Source organism: Scylla paramamosain, chromosome 28 (assembly GCF_035594125.1).
Source record: "Scylla paramamosain isolate STU-SP2022 chromosome 28, ASM3559412v1, whole genome shotgun sequence".
Taxonomy (NCBI): domain Eukaryota; kingdom Metazoa; phylum Arthropoda; class Malacostraca; order Decapoda; family Portunidae; genus Scylla; species Scylla paramamosain.
The window spans coordinates 572,373-586,410 of NC_087178.1; the positions used below are offsets into that span (position 1 = coordinate 572,373).

At 38.8% G+C, this 14,038-nt stretch overlaps 1 protein-coding gene across 4 annotated transcripts in view; it reads right to left on the reverse strand.

Annotated features, from left to right (window-relative positions):
* Positions 1 to 14,038, reverse strand: part of LOC135114646 (VWFA and cache domain-containing protein 1-like) — a 19,625-nt gene continuing 5,587 nt past the window's right edge. For all 4 annotated transcript variants that reach the window (XM_064030454.1, XM_064030452.1, XM_064030453.1 and 1 more), the window contains exons 10-23: positions 13,820 to 14,026; positions 13,319 to 13,558; positions 13,003 to 13,155; positions 12,487 to 12,665; positions 11,892 to 12,093; positions 11,485 to 11,728; positions 11,171 to 11,360; positions 10,207 to 10,336; positions 9,884 to 10,011; positions 9,083 to 9,235; positions 8,806 to 8,922; positions 8,085 to 8,661; positions 7,016 to 7,192; positions 1 to 6,882 (exon numbers count right to left, since the gene is read on the reverse strand). In XM_064030454.1, coding sequence (XP_063886524.1) covers positions 6,521 to 6,882; positions 7,016 to 7,192; positions 8,085 to 8,661; positions 8,806 to 8,922; positions 9,083 to 9,235; positions 9,884 to 10,011; positions 10,207 to 10,336; positions 11,171 to 11,360; positions 11,485 to 11,728; positions 11,892 to 12,093; positions 12,487 to 12,665; positions 13,003 to 13,155; positions 13,319 to 13,558; positions 13,820 to 14,026 — 3,059 coding nt within the window. In that variant the 3' untranslated portion in view covers positions 1 to 6,520. The remainder of the gene's footprint in view (positions 6,883 to 7,015; positions 7,193 to 8,084; positions 8,662 to 8,805; positions 8,923 to 9,082; positions 9,236 to 9,883; positions 10,012 to 10,206; positions 10,337 to 11,170; positions 11,361 to 11,484; positions 11,729 to 11,891; positions 12,094 to 12,486; positions 12,666 to 13,002; positions 13,156 to 13,318; positions 13,559 to 13,819; positions 14,027 to 14,038) is intronic.

Below are 14,038 nucleotides of genomic sequence, written 5' to 3' on the forward strand. Positions count from 1 at the left end.
TACATATAACTGTGTTTACTAGCAAATAGTATAAACACCATACACTGTCTCAAGGCTGCTGACAACATGCTCCCAGTCAGCTCAGTTACACCACAGACTTCATGTGTCTTCATAATGAACATTTCTGCATAAGAAAATGTGAGAAATATTACTTACGAAAAGGTACATCTTAAATGCAATAATCAAAACTTATATTTGCAATGCTACTATGTAACATTTTTATTATCACATAGCTTCTTATCATCAAAACCTATGGAAGCCTTTTAATCTTTTACTATTAGAAATTCACTGCCACTGGAAAGATTGTGGCATTTGCTAGACTGATTAAAATAAGGAATGTTCTTTGTGCTCTGGGACACATGCTTGTCACTACACATGATAAAGATAATTACCAAATTACTGGAGTCACCCACTAACCAGAGGCAGTCAAGTACCAGAGGTGCCTCAGCAACCTTCAACCTTACACCTCACGTCTGTAGTAGGTCCAGACATTTGTCTTCAGAAAGAAACTGGTACAGCTAATACAACATTTAGTGTAAAAATTTTCCTTCAATATAACCATCTTCATCTCTAGGTGTTCTATGAGTTAAGAAGTATAGTGAGATGTGGAAATTACAAATTTACTAGAGTATTTTCCCATCTGATAAACCTTTGCATGTTTTGTAATCTATTAGCAATAACTGTTGCTTGCAATATAAAACTGCCACAAAAGTACCATAACCAGTCATATAAATACACCTACTACAGCAGGGTTATTCCTTGAACTCTTGCATATAAACTGACATCAGTTATTCAAAAAAAAACTTTGATTTTGCTGCAGATAATTTTTCACATTCTTATACCAATGCATAAAAAAATAGCACCTGCCAAAGCATTACTGGATGCTCTTCATTTAAAAGTAAAAATGAATTGATTAAAATAAATATTCTGTTCAGTAGGTGTCTCAAATAATTTGCTGCACCTGCTGTCTCTATATTTCTGGCCACTATGGCAGATGGTCATCAGTCCTGATATTCTTCAGTACACACAATGCTTAAGATTAATATACAGCATGGGACACTAACCTCCCATGGCCAAGAAAAAGTACATCTGCACTGTATGAGCATAATGGTACAAGCTTAAGTGGTCTTATAAAGAAAAACTTGTACAATGTGACCCTTAAACATACTATTGTTATTGTGAGCTTATTCAATGTTAGTTTGTGATTGAAAGTTGGTGACAAAATGCAAATCACTGATCAACTGAATATCAACAAAAACTGGAGGAAAAATACAAAGAATAAAAAAATCTATCTACATCATATTATCCAAACTATGCAAAATCTATTTTTAAAACTACCATTGTTAATATATGAAAAATACTACACACTAAACACAAAAATACTTAATACTAAAAACAAAATATAAACAAAACAAAAACAATACTGTTTGTGACAATCATACTCAAAGTTAAGGGAACAAGTACACATATATTGGCATCTGATGCTGATATATCTAGGGAAAAAAAACTGCCTCTTACATCACTGGCTCTTATAAGTACTGGTTTGTGACTCAATATATGGTCACATGGCTGTGTGCAAGAAAACACTGATCAAAGTAAAAAAGAAAAAAAAATATATAGGAATGGTAATGGCAAAGCAGTTGGCAAACATTAAAAAGGAATGCAAAATATGATGATCTATAATGAAAACAGGATGAACTTCTATCTCTGGAAGACTTGAAGAGTTCACCTAAAAACTAAAGACAAAGAGGACAACATGGCTAAATATCAACAGTTTCATCTAGAAGAGAAGTATGATAATTATAGGTAATTTTTTAGTAGCTTCATTTAATCTGGAAAGTTAGAAATCAGTATGTAGTGAGTAAAAAAGTAAATAGCTGATATTGGTAATGCTTCAAAATGTTGTTAGCTGTTATATAAATGAATGGTAATTGGTGCTATGTGATCACCAAGATGGTGATCAGATATGTTCAGTTATACCTACTTTGCCAAAGCTGTATACATACAGATCTCTCTCTCTCTCTCTTCCCCCACAATTCAAATCCCACCATTACTACTATTAGAGCTGAGTGATTCACCCAGAGCTACACAACCCATACATTAATTCTGAATCAGTTCGGAGGAAATTAGCATGCATACAGCAATAGAACTTTGAAACACTGCTACTCACCTCTTTTCTTTCCATCACAGCATAAACTAATCTAGGACTTGGAACAACAGCAACTAAGACTACTGATGTTATCTCTACATAAGGAGACACTGAATAAATAGCATATCTAATTTTCAATAAATATCAGGGTTATTTCTTCTTGGGGAAAAAAAAAAAAAAAAACTGTGCCAAAGGCTCACAGGAGCTCTGAATTCTCTTCAGAGCAGGACTACATAGCCCCAATGGCCAATGTCTGTGACCTATCTCAGCTGCCTTAGTTCACAAATATTTCAACAAAAAATCATATAAAATTTCAACATCTTTAGTGTTAATATCAATAATTCATGACTGTGCAATTCTAAGACTCACAAAAAATATCTTAACATTACAAAATTAACATTTGAGGGATAATATATTTCAGAACTTATTTGCAAAATAAAAATGGCCAATATTCCTTGAAAAAATAAGACAATTCTGTGCCACAGTAAATGAATCCAAACTTTTTTCCATAACATGGTTTGTAGTTCTACAATTAACACGAGGATCTTACCTCCAGTAACAAAATAAACATCCTTTACCTTAAGTATGTATGTTAAACACAAATTTTTAAAGAAAGAAGTTAGAAAGTAATGTAAAGGTTGCAAGAAGCTGTGGATGGAGACCTTTTTGCTGCTGCTACCTGATGGCTATCAGGGGTAGGCACACACACACACACACATACACACACACACACACATTTGATACTTTTCTAACCAACACGCTAAAAGCACAATCAGAGCTGACACTCTCGACACCACGTGATCAAGATATTATCTCATGAATTCCTCAAGCATCAATACTGCATGTCTCTGGAAAACTGAAAATTTGTTCCAAGCTCAAACTGCCTTATAAATTTCACACCAATTGAGAACAAATATAGTATAACTAAAATAACAGTTTTAAGTATAATAAAATCAGCATTTAAGCAAACACTTGTAAAAGTCAGGAAAACATTTGGTAAATTATGTAATCTATAGATGTACAAAACGACCCACATTAAGGCTTCCACTTTCCAAAGGTGAATTTTTTAATTATTCTTGTATATGTGATGAATTACTCCCTATACAATGATACCTGGAGGGTATATTGTTTAGTATTCACATTTTTCTCATATACACACCACTCTGAATCCCCATGAACACAGTATTTTTATATATTACTATGTAGTGCACATTTCAGTGAATCCACACCAGCTGCCAAGAACACAGTCTCCACAATACAAGAACTCTTGAGAACTTAATTCTAGTGATGCATGAACACCACATCATTACATCCCAACAATACAAATAATATATTTCTTCATAAAAGAACATCTCATCAATGCTCAATTCATATTTATATGGTAATTTCTTTTAAATTTTAATTTAAAGACTAGAATTATAGTCATGCCAGCCTCCACTCAATACTACACAACTTTCCAGTGCCAACCAACACTAACTTTGATACTTAGCTCTGTATTATAAACGAATACATACTACACCAAATTTCAATGTATTGTTTTACGCACATCTTCAAGATAAAATTGTTCATCAGTATAAAAAGCAATGAGATCTGGTTATGCAAACATATGTAATTAGAATACAGCATCATCTCAATAATTGGTAACACTGGGTTCTCAAGACCTTGCAAATTAACAAATACAGGTCACCCATCACCAATCCAACATCATTGGGACCTGTAAGGTGCTGGATTAGTGATTTTGCCTGATTACACAGAGGTTAGTTTAGAAAACACTTAACCCAACAGTTAACCACCTCACCATACCTTTAAAATACCCCGTAAATCAGTACAAGTTGATTAAGAAGTGGAGCTGTACCACTACCATTTTTTCTGCCAATACCATTACTGACAGTATTGGTACAGCCAATACTGTTAGCAAAGAAACTGAGCAATTTTTTGTTTCTTTATGCCATAAACTGTTGAAGAGCTAGTGTTGTAAAATTCACACAAGCTTCAAACAGACACACTGCTGTCAAGTTTTTCCTTAGTTTAACCTTATTTTTTGTTTATAATGTAAAGTGTTTGTGCTTTACAAAACAAGATGCATTTCCTTTATTCACTGGAGACATGGCTGAAGCTAAAACTGACCTGAAGGAAAACATTGGAATGGGTTCCCTACGTTTGGAAGTGATGCCAGCCGTTTTTGCAGTAAGTAGTGAGAACAAACAATAGTGGCGGCAGATTGGTGCAGCGATCTGGGAAATTTGAGATTATGCTTGCTGAAATTAGTGCTGGATTAGTGATGAAACCACATTAGTGATTGCTGTACCAATTTCAACCAAAACTGCCACTTGTCAAATGTGTAGTTGCAGGAATGAGTAAAATTTCTAAAGTTTCCTAACACAACAAGAATGGGCAATTCCAGCATTTGTTTCTGCCATATCCCAACTTTGTTTCATAATTTATTATTGTAATTACCAATTACCATTTTTTATTTATTTCCACTTACCTATTTATTTTCTTTATTTGTGGTAGGTTTTGGTTTATTATATCAGATTTAACAGGGCAAATCAGGTGTACTGGGATAAATTTGGTTTATCACTCACTATCCAAGTACAATTTATCTAAATATAAATTGGTGTCTTTCCTGGACACACAAGTCACAATGCATGATTGGTTCTGGAACCACAACTCATAACTATGGTGACCTCAGTACTATCTGAACACTATATAGTTATGGATTTAAATATTATGTTTACTGTTCCTTTAAGATAATTTCATCAGAAACATAATCAATTAAAAAATAGATTACCATATAACAAACTTTTGAGACACTACTGTACACATTTGCAGCATCACTTTTCTGTACTATGACAGACATTGAAACACAATGATGTCCATACAAGCTATGGCTGTTGCCACTCCACTCATTTACTCACTAGAGGCAGTGTTAGTCTTGAGAGCATCATTACCAACAAGGAAAGTACTGTATTGGTCACCATCAGCCTGAGGATTAGTAACTACTTCTGTGATAAGACTTTTTGATTTCACCTTTACACTCAACAATATTGGAAAAATAAATAAATAAAATAAAAAAAATAAATAAATAAAAAAAATAAATAAAAGTAAAATATTCATAAAATTTTCCATCATTAATAATATTTAAGAAAATGTATATATTCAATAATATTCACAAGAACAATTTCATGTAAAAATGATATCCTGATAATACTGCAATTACTAGTTACTTCATTTACAAATTGCATAGGTAAGTACTCTATCTTAGCTAAGGCCTCACATACACACTTGCTGCTTGGGACTTGCATGACTTCTTACCACACAACATTAACTTATGAGAGAAGAATAACTCGCATTCTTCCAACCTGAAATATTTATTGAGCACTTTCACATATCAGCATATGAAATCTACTGGAAGGACAGTTTAAAAAAAAGAGATTATTGTCCTATGGCTCTTGCATTCATAAAATTCCCTTACCACTTGCAGTACTACTTTCAGAGCACAACTCCACTGTGTAATTCTCTTTCATGTGCTTTCTCACTGGCACTATATCCTTCAAGTAATATACTCACTTGTCATTAAATAAATATACTTAAATTTTCCCCCAAAACTATGTAAGCAAACAAGCATATACAAACACAGACATGTACAAACATACATACACTAAAACATGCATGCAGGCACACACATGCACACTTGCACACAAACACAGACACACAAAACCTTTTATATTCTGTCCCCACTTTTTTTTATTTACAACAACTGAATCTGCAGTACTTGTTGCTGTTGCTCTAAAAACTAACTTAGGAACATAAGTTTGTGTTTGATGTACTAGTTCCCTCCCCTTCTGGGATTCCTGAGTTGTGCTGCCCAGTGTACGTGAAACTTTATCTTTGGTGCTCTTCCATGCTTCACCCAAAACACCTCAATGCTCAGCTGTTCATTAGCCGTATTCAGACTAGACTACTTGAACCTACCACAATGGAACTATAATCACAATTAAAAATATTGCATATAAATTACAACTACTGTACTCATGCCTTAACAATAGAATTACATCATTAACCTTTTCCATATATCTAGAATGTTGGAGAACTTTATACACACTCACTTTTTAAATGCTAGAAGGAATATGCTGGCCTGGCAGCAGTAGTCATGCATGTCCTAATCTACTGGCTATCAACCAGTTATGTCAAGTAGACATGGTTAACAAATCTTTCTGTAATACTGTTATTCCTGAAGGCAAGCTGAGAAAATCCTCAGCTACCTGAAGGAGTGTTACTAACTGCAAGACTATTTGCAAATAATAAAGTAACTGAATTTGTCACAAGTCTCATCCACTTAAAACATAAGTCTTGCTTGAAGTGGCAGACTCATACACTATCAACCATGTGCACAGTGACAGGTACCTGGATAATATTGGGGCCATTTCGTTTGGCTGGTGGCAGCAATGTGTGGGAAGGCTCCAGGAGGCTGCCTCTCCTCTCCTGGCGTCCTGGGGAAGGAGGGGGTGACCAGCCAGAGGAGGAGGGGGCATCATCAACAGTGTGACTTGCAGGCAGACCCACCAAGCCCCCAAGGTCAGTGTAGTTAAGGTTTTCTGAATCATCATGAGGGGTCATAGTGGAATACCCCTGGTCGCTGGAGTCGGCCACACCTGGAGGCCTCCGGTAGCCAGGATTCATTCGGTAGGGACTGACAGCTGCAGCAGCTCCCACACCCACCCCACACACGTCTGAAAGCACCAATGTTCAATCTATTGGGAGAAAATACAGGAGAGGAAGCTCAAAACAACCTAATTCAAATTATAGGTTTAAACTTTCATGAAATAAGTTATATGTTATAAAGACAGTAAGGTAATTCCTTACCCAACAAATCATCATCTCCTGCATCAATGTCATGCGCAGGCTGAGACTGATAAATGCTGGGCCGTGGCTGAAGGCTGGCTGGAGTATAGAGGGAGTTACTGCTGCTGCCAACATGTTGTCGGTAACAGTACACAGCCACTGCTATTACCAGGAACACTGCCATCACTCCACCAGCAACTTGGGTAAGAAATAATAAAATATTTTTCAGCATAAAATGCACTAGAGTAATTTCTGCTAAGTATTAAACTACACATTTTACTGTGAACTGAATCACACACCATTCAAGGTACCTTATATAGGGTGTAACACAAGTTTCTACATATACTGCTAGAAGCAAAAGCAAAGGTTATTCTAAGCGGAAAATGTTCTCTACACATATGCATTTTGAGGCGTTGTTTAACCATGGGATGAAATTTGAGTGTAGCTGGGTGACAGATACAACGACCAGGCCAGGCAGGTGTTTAGGTTGTAGAAACACCAAGTCCACATACTCCATCTTACTGTAAGAGTGTGGCATTTTCAATTTTTTTTTTTTTTTTTTTCAGTCAAAATCATGCAGTACAATTTAAATGTATTCACTGTCATTGTCTTGGCATGAAATTGCAAATGACTGGCTAGCAATCAGCTGATTTGCTGCTAGCCTTGCTCCTTCCCCTTCCCTACCCAGGCAGGCAAGGTGTCACGTAGCCTATTATTTTATTTGTCGTTAATTGCAGCTATGCTATCATTGTGTGACGTTTATTGGCAAATCACCTGTCCATCAATACTACTTGTCTTATTACAGGATACTGTAATACCCCAAAACTTGTAGAAATGATGACTGAATAACTCACAATTATGCCATTGGATATCTCACACCAAGATACCAGGCTGGCCATTGTTGCCTGGCCACATTCAAATTTCATCCCATGGCTAAACAAGGCCTCAAAATGCATTATGTGTATAGAACATTTTCTACTTAGAATAACCTGTACTTTCACCTCTGGCACTATCCAAAGAAATCCTGTATACATCCTCTATACTTAATATCTTGGCTAATAACTAATAACAAACAAGGAATAGATCTTACCAGGTCCAATAGGGTTGCCAGAGTCCCCATGGGTATTGTCTGAGTGAGGGAGGGTTGCCAGACCATGAGGATATGGTGAAGGCCCTCCAATAATGCCCCCATAGCAGTGATGGGCCTCTGTGCAGTGTGGGTGGCTGAGGAGAGATGACCCATCTCCATTCAGGTAACACCACACACAGCCAATCACACCCAGACATGCAGTTGGTGTGGCATGGAGGGAACAGGACACAGCAACACAGGAGTCCAAGTGAGCCAGCAAGCCTATGGAGTACTGGAGGGAGACAGGGGGCTCAGGGACCCGGTGGCAGGTAGGAGCCAGGTCTGGGGGCTGTGTGGTCAGCTCTAGCACCTGAGGCACAGGCTGGCCATTACCAAAGCTCTTGTCGAAATAGGTTTGCCAAATGCGGTTGGCTGAATCTTTTGTGTCATTGGTGGGTGATGAGGATTCTGTGGACCATGGGTAACTCTTGTCCTCTTCAAATGAGTCCCCACAAGGGTGAGAGGAAAGTGGACACTCACAGGGACACTCACATGCACCAGCCTCCACCAACTGACAGTTAAGACACAGCCGATCATCCTGAAATGAGATGCACAGATTTAGTTTTTTCACGTAAATTTGCTAAATAGCAAACAATCTGGACTTGCCACCCTTCACATTGTAGCCCCTATTCACCTTATGAAGAACTGGTACAGGCTGAGCTCATGTCATGTCATTACTTACCATGCTGCATGGACAGAAAGCAACAGAGGGGCTGCATGTCTGGTTGATTATAGCGAGGATAAGGTTGGTGGATGGCACAGATACCAAAGCATACTGCAGGCATGGACTGTTGTCTCCCTGTGGGTAAGAATGTCTACATCAATCATCAATTAAAGCTGCCAAATAACTTCAAGTTTAAGCTTCTTTATTCTATTGAGTCCTCATGGTAAGCTGAACTGTGATGAGCATTGGTAATAACAATGAGCAGATTTAAATTTATTTCTGACCAGGACAGTACCTGGTTGCTGGTGGCAGGTAAGGTTACCACCTGGTTGGCAGGGACCTGAAGGGAGTAGTGCCGTTCACTGGCACCATGCCACCACCGGCCACACGAGGCCTTGGTCAGCCAGCCCTCCACCCTCCCCAGCAGCTCCATGGACAATACTGGCTCCTGTTACACAAAATGTTGTCAGAATCCCTTCATTTTGGAAACCAAAACACTTGATAAGTGACAACTTGAGTATTCAATCTCATCTAATCTGATGGTCATGCCTTACAATGTCGTCAAAAGGTGCCCATGACAAATTCCCATTTGCTCCTCTCCATACACTCCACTTGAGCACTCCATCTCCCTCCCTTAGGTATTTCAACACCTAGAATTAAACCCCCAAATTAAAATGCAGGTATTCATTCAATAAACATCCCATGCTATTTGGACACAACATTTAGTTATTAGCTACTCTAGTCTATAATATCATAACAATGAGCTTGAATACTAGATGGATAAAATGTAATCAAATATAGTACTCAAGTCAATGTAAGTGTTCACCTCTTAAGTACTACAGGGCTAGCACCTGTCTTGGAGATATAGGAATACAGTGATATCAGTGTGTGAGGGCAGAATATTGTGTTATCAGCTAAACAGTTACCATCTACAATGATCACAGCATATTTATAGACTACAATGCAGTGAATAGTGAGACTTTTAAAATATTCTTCCATTTCAGCACTATACAATAGATTCATAATAAAACTGTACCACTATCATCCTGTGCTGCTCACAAGGGTTTTTCCTCTCTCCCTGGGACCACCAACTCACCTGGTGTGTGATGTGAGGGGGAATGTTGACTGATGGGCCTGAGGAGCGAGTTGGGTCTAGTAGAGATGGATGTGCCACCAGGTAACCTTCACTGTTCACCAGGAAACACCGAACCTTCCTCTCTTGGTCTGGACATGTAAAAAGGTTTATCTAACTGATCAAACTACAATGACTCGTACTTCAAAGGAATACAATCATGTTGGTTATTGAACATTTTGTATTTTCTCATCTCTTTCAAGCATTTTTATTTTTCAAGAGGCAAAATAATTTCAGAATTCACTTTTAGTCCCATGAACTCATTGTTAGCATTCTCCAAGACTCACCAAAAATATCATCACCACCACATGCAGGCTCCAAGTCCAGCAAAATTTTGTAGAAATATCCCACAGTGAAATCTGCAGCAAGGACTGCAGCCACAGGGTCAGCAGGGGAGTGCATGGCAGCTGACTCACCCTGAAATAAAAATAAACATACAGTAGGGTACGTGACAACACAGTCATTATAACATACAACTGCAATAATGCCCTGAAATTTCAATAAATATTTAGTTGGAATAACAAACCAAAACTGGCATAATGAACTCGCCACTCGTGCGAGCACTGGAATTTTAATAAATATTTAATCAGAAAAATGAACCAAAACTGGTAAGATGAATTTGCCATTTGTGCAAGCATTGAAATTTTGATAAAAATTTAACTGGAATAACAAACTAAAACTCGTAAGACTAACTCACCTGCTGTGTGAGCCACTGCTCACCTATCTGCTGCCTGTCCCTTCCTCCCTTTTTTCCCTTTCCTCTCCCTTTTTGTCTTGTCTCAAACCTCTCTCCCTGTCACCTCCCCTCCCTTTTATTTGTCAGAGATAAGGATCTAGGCAGTGATACCTCTCTCTCTCTCTCTCTCTCTCTCTCTCTCTCTCTCTCTCTCTCTCTCTCTCTTCATGTGTGTGTGTGTGTGTGTGTGTGTGTGTGTGTGTGTGTGTGTGTGTGTGTGTGTGTGTGTGTGTGTGTGTGTGTGTGTGTGTGTGTGTGTGTGATTCACCTACGGTCATCTGCTGGTCACCCAGCCAGCCGTTACTCTACAGAAAGAGCTCAGAGCTCATAGTGACCAATCTTTGGGTAGGACCAAGACCACTGACACACCACACACCAGGACAGCGAGGTGACAACCCCTTGGGTTACATCCTGTACCTACTTGCTGCTACACATTAAGAGGCTCGTCCATATGACTTGCCGCGCCTGGGATTCGAAGTGTGTGTGTGTGTGTGTGTGTGTGTGTGTATACCAACCTGATACACAGTGTGGGAAGCAGTGATGATGTAGCCAGCACCACCAGGGTCTAGGTAAGGTGGAGACACCACCACCCTCCCTGGATTGGACAAGGCACTCAGGTACCACGACTGGGAACGAGGGTCAAAGCTGCGATCCAGTAAGGTTCCAGGATACATGATGGCTACACCAGATGAAGCTGCAGCATATCTGAAATGCATTAAGTGTAATTTTAGCACATCTACCGTGATTTCCAGTTTTTACATGTCAATCAAGTGGTTTTCTTGTAGTACAAGGGAACCACAAGGACCCATAATGTATAAGATGCACATACCTTCTAACAATATATTTACTGAGGTCACTGTCTTCATGTTGCTTTTTCCAGAAGTCTGAGATCTGATAGAGTGCCGTGGCATCAGTGCGCACGCCCAGCCTAAGGCCCGGGTTGGCTATGAGCTGTGTGTTGTCACTGAGGTAGGCAGTGATGCTCTGAACAGCACCCAGACTCTCAACACCACTGGCAAGCTGACTCAGTGGTGATACATAGGAACCTACTGAGAGGAACAAGGTGCTGCCATCTGTGAAAAATAAATAATATTAATTATGCAATGAATCCTAATCTCAGCCTCTCCTTTCCTAAAGAATTTAAAGAATCAAATACTCACTAATGGATTCAGCAAAATCTCCTATTCTCAAATCAATACAAAACATTTTGGTGGTTTAGACAATTTAATTTCTTACCCAGAGTTGCCATTTGGTTAAAGTGGCGACACACCCGAGCTTCACTGGGAGAGAGGAGGTCAAGACGGTGGAAGAGTGCAGTGGGGGGCAACGGCCGCACACTGCGACTCAACCGCCGCCGTGGCAGACCTGAGTCATGCCAGGCCACCACCATCACCCACCCATTGCTCTCTGACTGGTGCCACCAGTAGTGCAGCTTGTCCTGACAAAAATATATGAAATTTACATCACGAAAATGTCATCCTCTAAATAATGAATGAATATAAATAGAATTACTAAATGCAAATCAAATTTCAATCTTGGTAATTCTCCTTAACTTTCAAGTATTTTTGGCTGAAGAAATGTTCTTACTGTTCTGGTGATTATTTACATAATGCAGTTCACTTAATTTTAAAAAATCTCCAAGATGTCAACATTTCTCATACACATTTGCGGGTTCAACATTCCCAGATCTGATAATTCAAGAACTGGCACCCAAAAGAAAATGCACTTACATTAAATTTTTTATAAGTTGCCACCAATTCAAATCTTGTGTGCAGTGCACCTCACCAAGCCACACACACACACACACACACACACAGTAGTTGCTACTCACCAACTGGTCCCCATTGTGTGCTCTGCCATGGAGAAATGTGTGTCCTGAGTGTGTGCTGAAGAACTCTCCTCTAATGCTGCTGAGGCCTGGGGTTTGCTCCAGCAGCATCACATCCGTAGGTACAAGGGGAAGTGTCCAGCTCTCTGGACGCCCAAGCTTTGGGTGGCCCAGGACATTACCTATCCACCAAAATCACACACATCATACTCAAGCATGCTACTTCATCTGAAGCTTCCTCATTAAAAAATTAAGCAATCATTCTGTATTGACTGATCATAAAATACCAAGTATTTAACTATATCAAACAGATTTATTTTCATTAGTCTTATGTAGGGAAACAAAGATCTTTTAGTAAACAGTCAAAAAAGAGTGCAAAAAAATACATTAAACTATATGGGTGTTACAGTAATACAATGAACAAAACCAAGACAGTAAAGCAAAGTCCACCCCAGTTAGTAGGTAGGTATATTCCTGAGGAAGTCTACAAGACATGAGATACAATGAACGAACACCCACCCTGTGCATCCATGACAAAGGCATAAGAGTGAGCTGGAGAGGTGAAGTGGGTCACATCTTCTAGAAGGTTAGCCAGAGGAAGATCAATGCCAATCATCCCAAGGAGTCTTCCTTCTTCAGTGCGGACAATCTTTGACATCGAAACGACAGTCTCTGTTCAGGTGTGGAAAAATACAGTCTGAGATTCCTACTTAAAAAGGGACAGTTTTTATGACCATCTGATGAAATAGAAGATATGTAAATCTCACCACTTTCAAAATATAATTGTACAGTATGGCAATGATATGAAACATGAATAATATAGTCTAATACTAACCACTGCTGTCATCATCCCAGTAAGGATCAGATATCACAAGGTCACGCAGGGCTCCTTCCTTAGGCAAAGGAGGTTCCTCCACCACATCATACATATTATGAATGAATGGGGACACATTCAGTGTTGAGTCCAGCCCCACAAATTTCCCAGTTTCAGGAGTTTTACTATATTCTATGTCAAACATCTTGAAGTCTTGTTTAGTAAGTGCTGCTAAAAATTGCTCTTCTAAAGAAAATTCATCTGAAAATCAACATTTGATAAGTTTTACACAAAATAAAATGAAACTATATTTGCACCATTCTTACTAAGATGAAATGTTATGATACTCGTAAATGGAATAAAATAGGATAAGAGTATTGTGAAATGTGGCAAACATGCTGCCAGTATAAAAAAGATTAATTCCAACCTAGATGATATAAAGGATCATTCAATACACAAAGAATATCCTAAATGTTGCTGTTCTGTTTACATATATGCACGAGAAGAATGTTTCACACTCACGTTTAAGGAGACCCAAACCAAATGTGCTGATGATAACTCTGGTCTTAATGGTATCAAGCTTGGAGGCTAGTGAGGTCATGATTGTGTGGACCTGGTGCTGTGATGACACTACACCACGACTCACATAAACCAACAGTGCTGAGCTGTTCGCAGACTGACTGATGATATTGAGGGCCGTCATCAAGCCCAAGGTGTGATTGGTGGGCTCTGCAAGAAAGA